General features: G+C 35.5%; 2 protein-coding genes across 4 annotated transcripts; both read left to right on the top strand.

Moving 5' to 3' along the window:
- LOC102604077 (thioredoxin-like 1-1, chloroplastic) lies at positions 1–2,494 on the top strand. 2 transcript variants are annotated; one of them, XM_006351306.2, is made up of 4 exons: positions 1–256; positions 1,129–1,305; positions 1,404–1,568; positions 1,839–2,494. In XM_006351306.2, the coding sequence occupies exons 1-4, from the start codon at positions 113–115 to the stop codon at positions 2,139–2,141; spliced, it is 789 nt and encodes a 262-aa protein (XP_006351368.1). In that variant the 5' UTR covers positions 1–112; the 3' UTR covers positions 2,142–2,494. The 2 variants fall into 2 exon arrangements, with proteins under 2 accessions (XP_006351368.1, XP_006351369.1); XM_006351307.2 differs by having other exon boundaries at positions 179–256; positions 1,071–1,305.
- Positions 2,495–5,078: 2,584 nt separating this feature from the next.
- On the top strand, positions 5,079–13,305 carry LOC102603741 (polypyrimidine tract-binding protein homolog 3-like). 2 transcript variants are annotated; one of them, XM_015310467.1, is made up of 16 exons: positions 5,079–5,142; positions 6,541–6,598; positions 6,744–6,807; positions 8,413–8,484; positions 8,571–8,647; positions 8,795–8,876; positions 10,099–10,222; positions 10,492–10,556; positions 10,660–10,709; positions 10,822–10,863; positions 10,967–11,018; positions 11,101–11,158; positions 11,248–11,261; positions 11,477–11,584; positions 11,740–11,883; positions 12,716–13,296. In XM_015310467.1, exons 3-16 carry the CDS (start codon positions 6,751–6,753, stop codon positions 13,103–13,105), a joined length of 1,335 nt encoding a protein of 444 aa, XP_015165953.1. In that variant the 5' UTR covers positions 5,079–5,142; positions 6,541–6,598; positions 6,744–6,750; the 3' UTR covers positions 13,106–13,296.
- Positions 13,306–13,382: the final 77 nt, after the last annotated feature.

Genomic DNA, 13,382 nt, shown 5'->3' with positions numbered 1-13,382 from the left:
TGTCACATTTTTCAAACCTTTATTTTTGTAACCATTTACTTTACTCTTTATTGAAGAAAAAAACCCTTTTTCATATTCCCAATTTCCAATCTCAGGTCCCAATTGAAAATCCATGGAGAAAGTGTTGAACAAAGCAGTATTTTTTCCATCAATTTTGAATTCTAGTAATATTTATCAATATAATCAACATGGGGTTTGTGTTTTTCCAATGAAATTCAATAGAAGAAATCACAAATCAGCAGCTGCAACTGCTCAGGTTCATTTTCTTTTCTTTCTTGTCTTAAATATATTGTACGGTATACATATAGGTATCAAGTAACTTTGTCCATCAATTACTGATTGTTTGGATGTTTGTTGCATGTTATGTTGTATTGTATTTAGTCTTAAGACACACTGTTTATTTTCATTGTTAGTATCATATAGTTAAATCTATAAATTAGTGCTTGTTTGAATGGTTGTTACATGTTGTATTATATTGTATTGTTAAGTTTCGATACAATATTTGTTTTGATTGTATCTTAAATTTTATTGTATCGTATCATATCGTTAAATCTATTGTTATGGAATGTCAAAAAGTCATATTTTATTATTTATCCTGCATTTTTATAATAGTTTTATCTCGTTGTACTTCAAATGGCTGATGTGTAGCATTTAAATATATAATGACGAGAAACATATGACTTATCTAAACGTTGTATCCATAAAAATGATACAATTCAATATAATATATTATGAAACTATATGTAACAACCATTTAATAAACAAAATAAGGTTCGAACAAATAGGAAGAAGTATCTGCTGTTTTTGCCTTTGATAGGAATTAAATACGAGACTTCATGGTTCCCAATTCAACTCATTGATCACTAGGACTCATCACTGACTACCTTATCCTTATTTCAATAATGTGAGTTTTCTTATGTTAATTTTTGTTGCTCCGATTTGGGAATGAACTATCAGTCAATAAGTAAGTAAAACTATTTTGGCGTAGAAATTTTCTGGTCGAATTTAGAGCATGTTTGGTTAATATTGGCTCACTCGATAGTATGTTCTTTCTTTTTTAAATTTGGCAGGTTTGATATTATAGTATATAAAATGTTCAACCTTTTCATCTCGCGCTACGTAAAACAGATGAGCATAGGTATCAGGAAAGCTCCTAAATGGTGGGAGAAAGGACTTCAACCGAATATGAAAGAGGTGATGGGTGCTCAAGACCTCGCTGACACCCTTCTAAACGCTGGGGATAAACTAGTCGTTGTCGATTTCCTTTCCCCTGGCTGTGGAGGCTGCAAAGCCCTTCATCCAAAGGTAATCAATTCTTGTTGTCTATTACTAAACTTTGTTGGCTGTCCATTTCAGTAAGAGAGGACTAATGGTCTTAGTCTTGGTAAAACTGGAAAATGCAGATATGTCAGTTAGCAGAGATGAATCCGGATGTGCAGTTTTTACATGTGAACTATGAGGAACACAAGTCAATGTGTTACTCGCTGAACGTACATGTTCTCCCATTTTTTCGTTTCTATAGAGGTGCTGAAGGTCGTCTTTGTAGCTTTAGTTGCACCAATGCCACGGTTAGTTTATCTGATATGGTTTTTCTTCTGATACCGCAATCTGTTAATGACATTATATGCTGTTCCTTCTTAATTTCTGCAATATCTCCCTTTGATTTGATCTTTTGCATCTTGATGACTAAGAGATTCAACAGCTGAGCAATGCATTCTTTTGCTTGTTGTCAATGCCTTCTCCTTTTATCCAGGGGACTGCTGCTCATAACTACTAGCTATCCATCTAGCCCACTCTTTAGAATGGATTCTAACACTAACCATGATATTCTGGTGCAGATAAAAAAATTCAAAGATGCATTGACAAAGTATGGTGCAGATTGTTGCAGCCTCGAACCAGTTAAAGGGCTCGAGGAGAAAGAGCTACTTGCCCTAGCAGCTAATAAGGACCTCTCTTTTGCTTACACACCAAAAACAGAAGAACCAATGCCTGTTGCCTTACAAGATGCTAAGGTGATAAAAACAAGCAGAACATCTTCATCTTGTCCAAATACATTCTCCCTGTTACCACTTCCCCTTCCTCTTCCTCTAGCATCAACTTCACATAAGGCCAAACAGGACTCGAAGAGTGAAGTTTTTTAAGAAATCGGACCTTGGCCTAAGTCAACTCAAAAAGCTATGCTCAAGACTATAAAGGACAACAGTTCATTCCCTATCAATGTGAGACATTCTAACACCCTCCGTCTTGAATGGAGGGTAGACTTATCTCTAAAAGCTAGCTCTTTAGTTGAGGATCGCTCAAGATCCATATGAAAAGATGACTCACCCTGGATGATTTTGAGATTCATCAGTACACTGTATTGTAGAGGTTATGTATGCACAACTATCTAGTGTGTTTTTTATGTACATAATGTCGCGGGAAATACTATGTATTATACTGTATATGGTTGTTATACATATTTTATGTGGAACCTGGCTATCAGATGAGTTCTAGCAAAGACTGCATTCTTACCATCATTCATGTTTCACTTCTTAGTTGAGTAGAGAGCCAATTTCATCTATACAAACAACCTTGACACAATTGCCAAAAGATTCAACCCAGAGAGAGTAAAAAGTATGCACAAAATAAAATGACATCTCCCACTTTTCGAATTCATAGTATAAAAATATGTCAGCAACTACAAGTATGTATCAAATGCTACAACATCAGTAGCCAATCTTGACACTGACTACACTAAGAGAGACAATTAATAGAAACTGTGCACATTCCATTTCCAAGGAAGACATGGACCTCAATGAAACACAGCATTGAGGGAAATCCAACTAGTTTTGCATCAAGGCATAGTCTGTATCGTCTTCGTTCAGCCTCTCTACCTTCTCAAGGCAGTGGGAAAGAACTGCATACACTCTACACTCCCCAAAACCCCAACCTAGGGGGTAAGGTTGGCATAGACTCTACACTCGCAATCAAAGGAAGGCCTTGTTTCAACAGCCTTTAGCCATGACCTGCATCTGCTAAAGCTTCAAACTCAATTACCAGTTCACGTGCAAGGGCCAAGTCAAGAGCAAAAATCTGTCATTTGTGACATCCAATAGCTATACTGTCACAAAGGGGAAAGAGGACAACCCAAAAGGCATAAAAGACATCAAAAGTTGTGGACACTTTTCAGGCAGAATCAACCAAATACAAAGCCATAGCCTCTTCCAAGTTGCACAATAGAGATAAAATGACATAGTTCTACCCTGCTCCCAACCCCATAACACATACCATATCAAATTTAGATGTCCTAGAGCTGTCAAATAATATAGTCTTCCATATCTTTAAATGGATACAATTAAAGACACAGATCAGCATATCATTGCATAAATTACATGAGTTTGTACCAGAAGACAGGTAGCGCGCTGCAAAAATGAAATATTCATCACGCTGTTTAAAACTGGCAAAAGAATTAATATATGCTTCCGAAACAGGAACATCCCCACATATATAAGAGGTGTTCACAAGTAAGAAGCAATATTTCAGATCTGAACACAAAAGGCTCTGATGCTATAGCAAATTCAATTTTTTTTCGAGTAAAATGCATGTTCAAACATAACTTCAAAAACTCAAATTTCAAAATCTATAGCCAAACGGAAGGTTAGATTCGAATATAACAAACTAAATCAAGAGAAATGCATGAACTCAACGAAATAGCACATAAAAATAAAAACTTTATGAAATCTGGATCTCTGTTCTTCAACAATTTGAAACAAAAATACTTAAATTACATAAAAATTAAAACTTTTTTTTATAGGAAAGTCCGCTCAAACCCTCATCGCCCCGATTTATTTGATAGGCTCAGATGGCGAACAGTCTTCATCGCAGTAAAGCAGGGAAAAGGGGTTCCGGAAAATTGTCCGGCGAGAAAGAGATGAACGGAGCCGCCATTAACCCTACATATATAAGGCGGTAGCTCCTCCCCAACTACGCCGGTCACATTTTCCGTCGCCGTCTTCTCCGCCGCCCACTGCTCAGATAAGATCAAGTAGTTTTGAGTCTAAACTTAAGCTCTATCATCGTCTTAAATAGATTTTTCTGAAACCTAAAAGGTCCTAATCTCTCTGTGAATTTCCTAATATACCCTGCACAGTTGTGGAAATGAAATAAAAAGTCCAAAATAGTCCATTATCTTTAAACTTTGGTTCAAAAAAATTCTATTTCTTTTTTTTGATAATAAAAAATTCTATTTCTTTTAACAAGGTACATTAATAGTCCATATTGTTTTAAATTGTGATACTCATATCAATACGAGTCGTGGTGTAGTAGTAAAACTATTAGTAGTTCTAAAAGTGTTTCTCATATCAACACGAGTTGTGGTGAGACGGTTAGTAGTTTTACATAGTGATTCTCATACCAACATGACTTATGGTGTAATAGTAAGACTGTTTCATTTTTAATCAAAGATTTTGGAGCTCCAAAAACAGATGATCAGATTCCTATAGTAACCTTCTCTGAAGCTAGTATTCGTGGTATTTTCATAAATTTCCCTGTTCGACATTTTTAGACTATGTAAAACTTGTTTACAATTAATACAATGTACTTGACAAATAAACTGTAATTTTTTTCATGACAATGGTGTTATCATTATTATTTTTTAATTATCGTACATTATGTCTTTAGCATCAACTATTTTATTATATATCGTTATTATCTATTGATAGAAACACAGTATAAAAAATGCACATCACCAACAAAAACATAATACTTACAAAATTTCAACATGTCCCTAACCACAAAAATAAATACATATAAATTTAAGAAAAAAAATATAAAACGTTGATTGAAATTTAATCTCTACTAAAAAAAAAACTCACTATAATTCAAGTTAGAATTGAAAAAGCACTACCCTTTTAAGGAAAAAGAATAATTAATAAAGTACAAAGAAAAGAAAAAAGATCATTTTGGGAAAATATCTAAAATAGAATTAAATTGAATTTGAGACTAAAATTCAAAATCTTTTCTGTATTTTTGTTCCCAAGGGCAATTATGTCAATCTAAATATAGCAAAATAAAATGAAGCTTTAAACAGAAACTGGAATATTCTATCTGGTCTTTCAAGCCCTAATTCTCTATTTCCCTCTTTCTGTCTCTCTGTTTCTGAAGGTCAGATCTTAATTCAGTTTATTTATTTGTGTTTATGAACTCTATTACTGCTAATTGAATTTAACTGGAATTATAAAACTTAATTATTGAAGAATTAGAATCATTAAAACTTGTGTTCATTGATGGTTAGTTACCATTTGGTTAATTTTTCTAGTGATGTTTTGGTTTTGTTGTAAGGGTTAAGTAGGATGAAGTTTTAAGGATTGTCATCATCTATGAGTAAAAGAAAAGTGAAAGAATTCTTGCTGTTCTTGAAAATTCTTGCTTTTTGAAAGATAAAAACTGATAAGCTATGAGTAGAAGTTGTTCAAGTATAAAATTCTTGCTGTGCTCGAAGAAATCGGTTACAAATATTAGTCTTTTGGGTCAATTAGCTATTGAAAAGACCTATCTTGTCTGCTCCCATTTTCGATGTGAGTGTACTTGTTCCACAACTTCAATCAATATCAATCAACATCAATCAACTATATGTAAATCTTGAATTAGTTAGGTTCTAGTGATTTATGCTGTTTCTAGTGAAATTTCAGTAGTTAGGAAGTTGTTTCAGCTATTGAATGGTGAATCTATGTAGAAAATTTCAGTGTTCTATAGATGGTTTAAGCCTGAGGGTGCAATTAAGGAATGATCCTGTCTCAGTGTTCTATAGATGATTTAAGCCTGAGGGTGCAATTAAGGAATGATCCTGGATGCAATCTAATGTACGCTAAAAAGGGATGAATATCTTAGAGATAAAGTTTCAAGAAATGGTATTTTTACTTTTGAATCATCAGGGAACCGTAAGTATTTAAAATTCATTGTTTACTCGTGGAAAGGGGTTTTGGTGGTGCGGTTTAACGTATTAACCAAAATGATTGTTTTTTGAAGATTTTAATGCAAAAGAATGTAACTTCAGAGCATGGTGGTCAAGTGGCATGAATATGATACATGTGGTAGATGTATGGCATGGATGATATATCTTTAGGTTTAGGACAGTGTTTGAGCTACTGGAATAACTGATCAGTGAAATGTATGTGGCAATTGCATTCAATTATTTGGATGTCAAAAAGATTGTCAACTTATATGTGTGTACGATTAAAGACCTAATTAGGGCGAAGTATGATATGAATTCTTTCCATGTTTTTTCTAAAGAAATTAGAGGTTTTGGTAACAATTTAATTCTTGTAACTCGTAATATACCTGTTTAGGCTATAGGAGTTGAGCACAAATGGCAGTAAACATGTCACATGTAGTCTTTTACTAACATCCATAGCTTCACTTTTCGGTAATAGCTGAATTTCTTGCATATTTACCTTCTCTCTTACCTGTTGATTTTCCATACTAACAAAATGAGATACAGAGGTTTAGTTTTTCCAGTAGACCTTCATGTTGTTACTTGTTGTTGACTCTAACTTTCTTTAGGAAGTGATGTTTGTGGTCAAAATGACTTAAGAGATTCTTTCATTCTGAATTCTCATAGGTCTGTTCTTTTTCTTAATCCCCCTTTGCATTGTGACTAAATCCTTGTCTTGCACGTGCTTAATTGTTCTTCGGCATAACGTGACTTTGCCATGCGTTTGTGGGGGTTATTTATTTCAATGACATTCATTGTTTTTATGATTCAGGTAAAAAATGACTGAGCCGTCAAAAGTCATTCATGTTCGCAACGTGGGCCAAGAGATCTCAGAGGTAGATATTTGGATAGCGTACCGATTACCTCCCATATATCCCACTTGTTCTTTCTTCACTTTATCTCTTAGATAGGCATCTGTTCGACCGAGTTAAATGCGTGATCTGTGAGCTTCCCAGTATGATGCGTGAACTGCATTTATTTTGCTTTACTATGTTCGAACTATTGCTCCCAGAACATTTTACTTATTGTGTTGTAGTATTTCCAAAATTGAGGTCATTTATGTAATTAACTAAAAATGTTCCGCGCACCTGATGTGCATGTAAGAAATATATACAAAATGAATTCCCACAATGAAGATTAAAAAATGATACGAGAGTTTGTGATAAATGATTAAAACAGGCAGTACACAACGTGCCAGCATCCCTGATGAGAATAAAAAACTTAGAGAAACAAGAATTACGCGGAAGCGAAATTATAAAGATTAAAGATCGAAAATTAAAGATAGCTGAAATTCTAGAATAAAATCCCTAAACTTCAAATTAATTGCTAAGGATCCTAATTGATTGTAGTAGACAAAATAAGTGGATTAGGGCCAATCATGGTTACCAACAGATTTAATTCAAGAACTTGGATGGAAAGTGTTCTAGGTCCCTAATTGAACAATTAAAGACAATAATTAATATTAGACTAATTACCTTCTTCAATTAAATGTGTAAGAACCATAGATATCAAGTAATTAATTAATCTTACCTCTTAGACTAAATCGTTCTTGTAAGGTTATGAGATAAATCTCAAGTAGCCAATACACTAAGGTGTAAACAAAAGAGGTCTCAATAATGTAAATAATGTTGTTTCCAAAAAAGTAAAAAACATACACCTATATATAGGGTCCAAACTTGTACCTCTCTCCCAAATGCCATGAGATTCGAATTCTACTTTTATGAAAATATTAAGTAGTAAAACCTAACTAGGAGAGCATGTAAAATTGATGTAAACGCACACCGATTTGGGCTTGATTTTCAGCTCTTTTGGGGCTCATATGGGGGCCAATCTGCCTCTTCTTTGGCGTAGACCATGAAATACATGTAGCACTTAACCCACCCTTCGCCACAATTCTTGGGCTCATTTTTTACAATAAGCTTCATCTTGATCTCCCATTGAAGTGCAACAAGATTGTCTTGTATCTCCTTAGCTTCCAATACTTCATCCAAGTTCTTTAATGGAGTAATGCTACCATGGATGCTATCATTCCCATTCTTTAGAACTGTCGTACCAGAATTCCCAGAATGATCATTTTATTTGAAGAGATTATTCTACCACCTGTCATTGAAAGTAGAAAGTTTGTGATTTGCTTATAGTCATTCTAGGGTTATGTTTGTTATTTTAGCTTCTCAGCATTCGATTTCCCACCACACTTGAATTTCCAAAAGAGAAGCAGTTAGTGTTATGCCATTTTTCTTTGGTATTAGTGCTAACACAGTTTGAAAGATGGGAACACTTAGTACTTTGAGGTAGTAAATATTTAAACCTGAGTGCAGCAGCAAATCCTTCCTCTTGCATTTGCTTGGATTTCTTTCTACAATTAGTTCTCTTTTCCACTCAATTATAACTAGAAAGAAAGTGACGCTATAGGTGTAATGGCTCCTGTGTTGTTTTTTCAGAATGACTTGCTTCAGCTATTTCAGCCCTTTGGAGTCATTACCAAACTTGTAATGCTTAGGGCAAAAAATCAGGTGCTTCTTTTATATATTTATTTTGATTGGGAGAATGATTTGAGTAAGTTGCTGTTTTTTAATAATTACATCTTATGGAAGTACAGGCCCTCTTGCAAATGCAAGACATTGCTGCAGCTGTAAATGCCATGCAATTCTACTCAAATGTTCAGCCCAGCATAAGGTACCTTGTAACACAAAACATGTATATCCAACTGGAAATATTTATGTAGCTTTTCAAATTACTGTGTTTGCTAAGCTTTCAAGAGACTACACTTTGCTGCATCTTTTTGTTCAACCTGGATTAGTGGCTCATTTTGCTTGTCCATAGGGGGAGAAGTGTATATGTACAGTTTTCATCTCATCAAGAACTGACAACCGTGGATCAGAATGCACAAGGGCGAGGAGATGAGGTCAGTGATCTTTTTTTGGTCTTACTAGAGGTGGCTTTGTGCATCACTTATATTGAACTCAATACTCTAATGGTGTCCCTGGGGAACATATGATAAACGTCCACCCTGGTTGACTTTAAACTAGAAAACTTTCAAGTATAATTTGTTATTTGCTTTTAGCCCTACAGCTTTTTAGATTCATTACTTGTTTGAAAAACTTATTTCTATTATTTACTCGATGTACAGGAGCACTAATAAGAAGTACACAGTTCACTTCCAACTCCTTATTAGTTAGTAATGCTATCTCAAATTCATAACAAGTGGATGCACATGGTTCTGAAACTAGTGTGTAGACATATTATTGAGACGTCAAGAGAAAATTTTGAGATTTCGTGATCGCACTGAATGGAGAAGATGAATTAACCTTTTAGATGTTTGCCTACCTAGCGCCACTTCTGTGCCTTGCGCTTATGGTGTTAAAGATATAAGGTCATAACTGATTGTTATCTTTCACAATTTCTGATTCTAAAACTTATATTATGCTGTTGGAGGTGCTCAAAATGTATGACTTTTAGGGGAATTGAAAGGCAAACAGAATGTAAATATAGTGATTGCATAGTTCCAGATTGATTTGGATTTGAGTAATCTTTTTTGCTAGAAAGCAATCTTTTCCATTGAAAAAATGGAGTCCATGTTTTGGAAAGATTGTATCTCATTGTCCTGGAAACTATGGTCTTCTCGATGACTTGAGAGAGAAAACAGGTTATTGAAAGGGTATCTCGCCCTTTGACTGAGGATTTAAGAGAGCAATTAACCCGCCTTACTTAGCCATGCTGGTTTCGGTATGTCCCCAAGATCCTTTAATGGATGTACACTATCATAAAGCATCGAAAACCAACATTATTGCTCATCTCAGTTTGTACCTAATAAGCACTTGAGAGGCCCTATTCGTAACTCTTCTCTAAAAACAAAGATGTACGGGATCATTTGTGCTTGAAATGACTTAGAACCATATCAAAAAGAAATAAGGCACTGGTTGTTATGTAGAAGTCAATATTTATTAACTTTTTATGTATTTCATGCTTTTCACATGTTTGCTGGTTTTTCGTTTTACTTTTTTTCTGCTTGTTGAGATGAAATATTGTTGCAATTGTTCCTTCTCGTTTTCTTCATCTATTCATTCTCTTCTCTTCTCTCTCTTCTGTCACTATGATGCTCGCTGTACGGCTCTCTGGACTCTCAGCCTAATCGAATTCTCTTAGTTTCGATACATCACGTGCTATATCCTATAACTGTGGAAGTGCTGCATCAAGTTTTTTCACCTCATGGAATTGTTGAGAAGATCGTGACATTTCAGAAGTCGGCCGGTCAGCACCTTCAAGTTTTCTCTCTCTATGTTCTAATTTCTTCATAATTTGTTTCTCATTCTGGATTTAAAGACTGGGTAGAAATTTAATCATGGATGGAAGTCTCTGGCACTTATTTTTTGTGTTATATGATTCTAATTTTGGATGTAAACTAGTTAGCTTCTTGCTTCAATTGTTTCTGGAGCATATTTTTGAAACTCTAATTATGAGACTCGCAGTTTTTGCTCCATATCTGCATAATCTCTTACTGTTTGCTATAAACTTTGTAGGTTTTCAAGCTTTAATTCAGTACGAATTAACTCAGACTGCTATTTCTGCTAGGAACTCTCTCCAGGTATACTTTGTGTTGCATAGAGGTGTCTTGTCATGAGAAGATTATTTCATGCTGTTTATTTATCATAGACAATGAAGCTTAGTGCTGACAATTTTTTTAATAGGGGCGTAATATATATGATGGCTGCTGTCAGCTTGACATACAATTCTCAAAGTAAGGTTTTAAATCCCTTTAAAACTATGCTGTTCTTGTGTATGCATGGACATATTTGCATTTTTCCCCTTATATGTGTATGTTCACCACCATGGCTGATTTTGTGATTCAGCCTGGATGAATTGCAAGTGAGCTACAACAATGAGCGCTCGAGGTAACTTGTTCATTGCTTTCTCTCTTTCCCTCTTATTCACATCGAAAGAAGCTTTTCCCTTCAGTTAAGAAATATTCATGTTGTGCATTATCTATATGTGCAGAGACTTCACCAACCCAAATCTACCATCAGAGCCGAAGGGCAAATCTCCTCAAGTAGTTTCCTTTGTTTCTGTTTTTAGTAGCACTAGGAGTTTGCCAATATGGATTAAGTTCAAGCTTTATCATTGTGTAACAGCAAGGATATGGAGATGCTGGAGCCATGTACCCCTGGCAAGGTTCTGGTCCTCGTGGAGGTGCTTAAGTTAACACTATTTTATCATGGTGATTGTGAAACTTTCCTGGTTTAGTGTTCTCAACTGTTTTCTCCCTTTGTTTTGTCCAGTTGGATTTCCTCAGGTGTGAATCTCTCTCATCAAGTTTGAAGTATTTTAACCTCTCTTGGCTATTTCCCCATGTGCAATCAGATCCAGGCGGTGCAGCTATAGTTGCTGCTTCTTATACTACACTAACCACTTCTTTTCCCGACATTATCTTGCTCTCTCTTTCTCATGTTTATGCTCAAATTTCCTTAAAGCTCTAAGTTGGGTTTGTCTTTGCTATCATTTGAATAGATGGGAAATGCTGCAGCCATTGCAACTGCCTTTCCTAGCGGTTTGCCCCCTGGCATAAGCGGGACAAATGACAGGTGTACTATTATTGTATCTAATGTAAATCCAGATGTAAGATTCTTTCTTTCATTATTACTATGTTATATATAGCCTTTCGTTTTCCTTTCCAGAAGACATCTCTTTCTTATTCTTCCTGTTTAAATAAGATTTGAAGTTCGTGGTACTTATCTTTATGTTTCCCTTCTAATTGGTTTCCCCTATTACAGAGAATAGACGAGGACAAGCTTTTTAATCTGTTCTCCATTTATGGGAACATTGTCAGAATTAAACATTTACGGAATAAACCAGATCATGCTCTTGTTCAGATGGGCGATGGCTTCCAGGCAGAGCTGGCTGTGCACTTTTTGAAGGTATTGATGGTGACATTTATTTTGAATCCGTATTTCTTTACTTTTGTTCTTTTTAAAAAAATAAAAATGATTTAGTTTGTTCTTCCTCGTTATAGTGTCAGCAACCTAAATACCATTTGATTGTTGTTTGTATAGTCATGTTTCTCTACTTCTTCTTTTGGGGGATGTTCCCTATCAGATCAATAAAATTATTTACTTCATTTGGTTGCTCCCTATATAGTCATGCAATCATGTTTCTCTGCTTTCTGTCTATTTGGGGATGTTTCCCTATCAGACAACAGGTTGATGACTCAAAAAGAATAAAAAAGTACCGAACACAACTATACTTCACACCATGCATCAGATTACTAGACGCTCCCTCGTTATTAAATAAAACTTAAATGTTTCTTCAGAACCTTGCAATGCTCCCTTCTTTCTTTCCTAATTTAACTTTTGAAGTGTCATATCCCTTGCATTTGCATTTAGTATAGATTCCTGAATTTTCAGTGAGTTACCGGATGACATGAGCTATACCGAGTAAAAGGTGGTTAGTACATTTACGTTGTTCATAGAGTTTGGAATGTACTCATTTTCAAATGCCTCATTATATAAATCTACAATATATGATCGGAAACAGCCTCTCTATCTACAAAGGTAGGGGTATGGTCTGCGTACATCTTATCCTCCCTTGACCACCCCACCTATGGGATTACATTGGGTATGTTGTTGTGATATGATCCATTATTGCAGCAAGTGTATTAAAGCCCATGCATATCTTTTGCTTCGTTCAAGCATCTATCTGTATCATTATCGTGCATCTTTGTTAATTTTTCCTGGTATATTTTGGATACAGGGTGCCATGTTATTTGGCCAGCGGTTGGAAGTCAACTATTCCAAGTACCCAAATATTAACACCGGACCAGAGACCCGCGACTACTCGAACTCAAATCTCAATCGTTTTAACCGGAATGCTGCCAAAAACTACCGGTACTGTTGCTCCCCCACCAAGATGATCCATGTGTCAAGCCTGCACCAGGACGTGACGGAAGAAGAGATAGTGGCTCATTTGGAGGAGCATGGTCCCATTGTGAATACAAAGCTTTTCGAAATGAATGGGAAGAAGCAGGCTCTTATTCTTTTCAATAACGAGGAGCAGGCAACTGAGGCACTTGTGTGTCAACATGCTACATCCCTTGGCGGATCGATCATTCGGATTTCGTTTTCTCAGGTGCAAAGCATCTGAGAAGCCTTCCTGGATGAATTTATGAAAAGAATAGTAGACTGGATATTAACAACTAAACAGTGGTTTTTGCTTTTGTTGTAACTTCAGTTTCTTCATTGACTGGTGTACTTATCTTTTGCATAGGGAGATTGAAGTGTGTTGTACTAATATGGTAGTCAAAATTGTTTAATAGAGAAGGTGCTTTTTTTCTTCGGTGTTTGACTAGTTCAGATTCACGCCACATAAGATCCATTAAGGGGGGGGGGGGGGGGGGCCCCTTTTTAGGAACTTTTTTCAT

The sequence above is a fragment of the Solanum tuberosum genome, unplaced genomic scaffold (genome assembly GCF_000226075.1).
Source record: "Solanum tuberosum cultivar DM 1-3 516 R44 unplaced genomic scaffold, SolTub_3.0 scf00129, whole genome shotgun sequence".
In the NCBI taxonomy this organism is placed as follows: Eukaryota; Viridiplantae; Streptophyta; class Magnoliopsida; order Solanales; family Solanaceae; genus Solanum; species Solanum tuberosum.
Note: the sequence above shows the minus strand (reverse complement) of the source record. Positions and strands in the feature narration are given on the sequence as shown.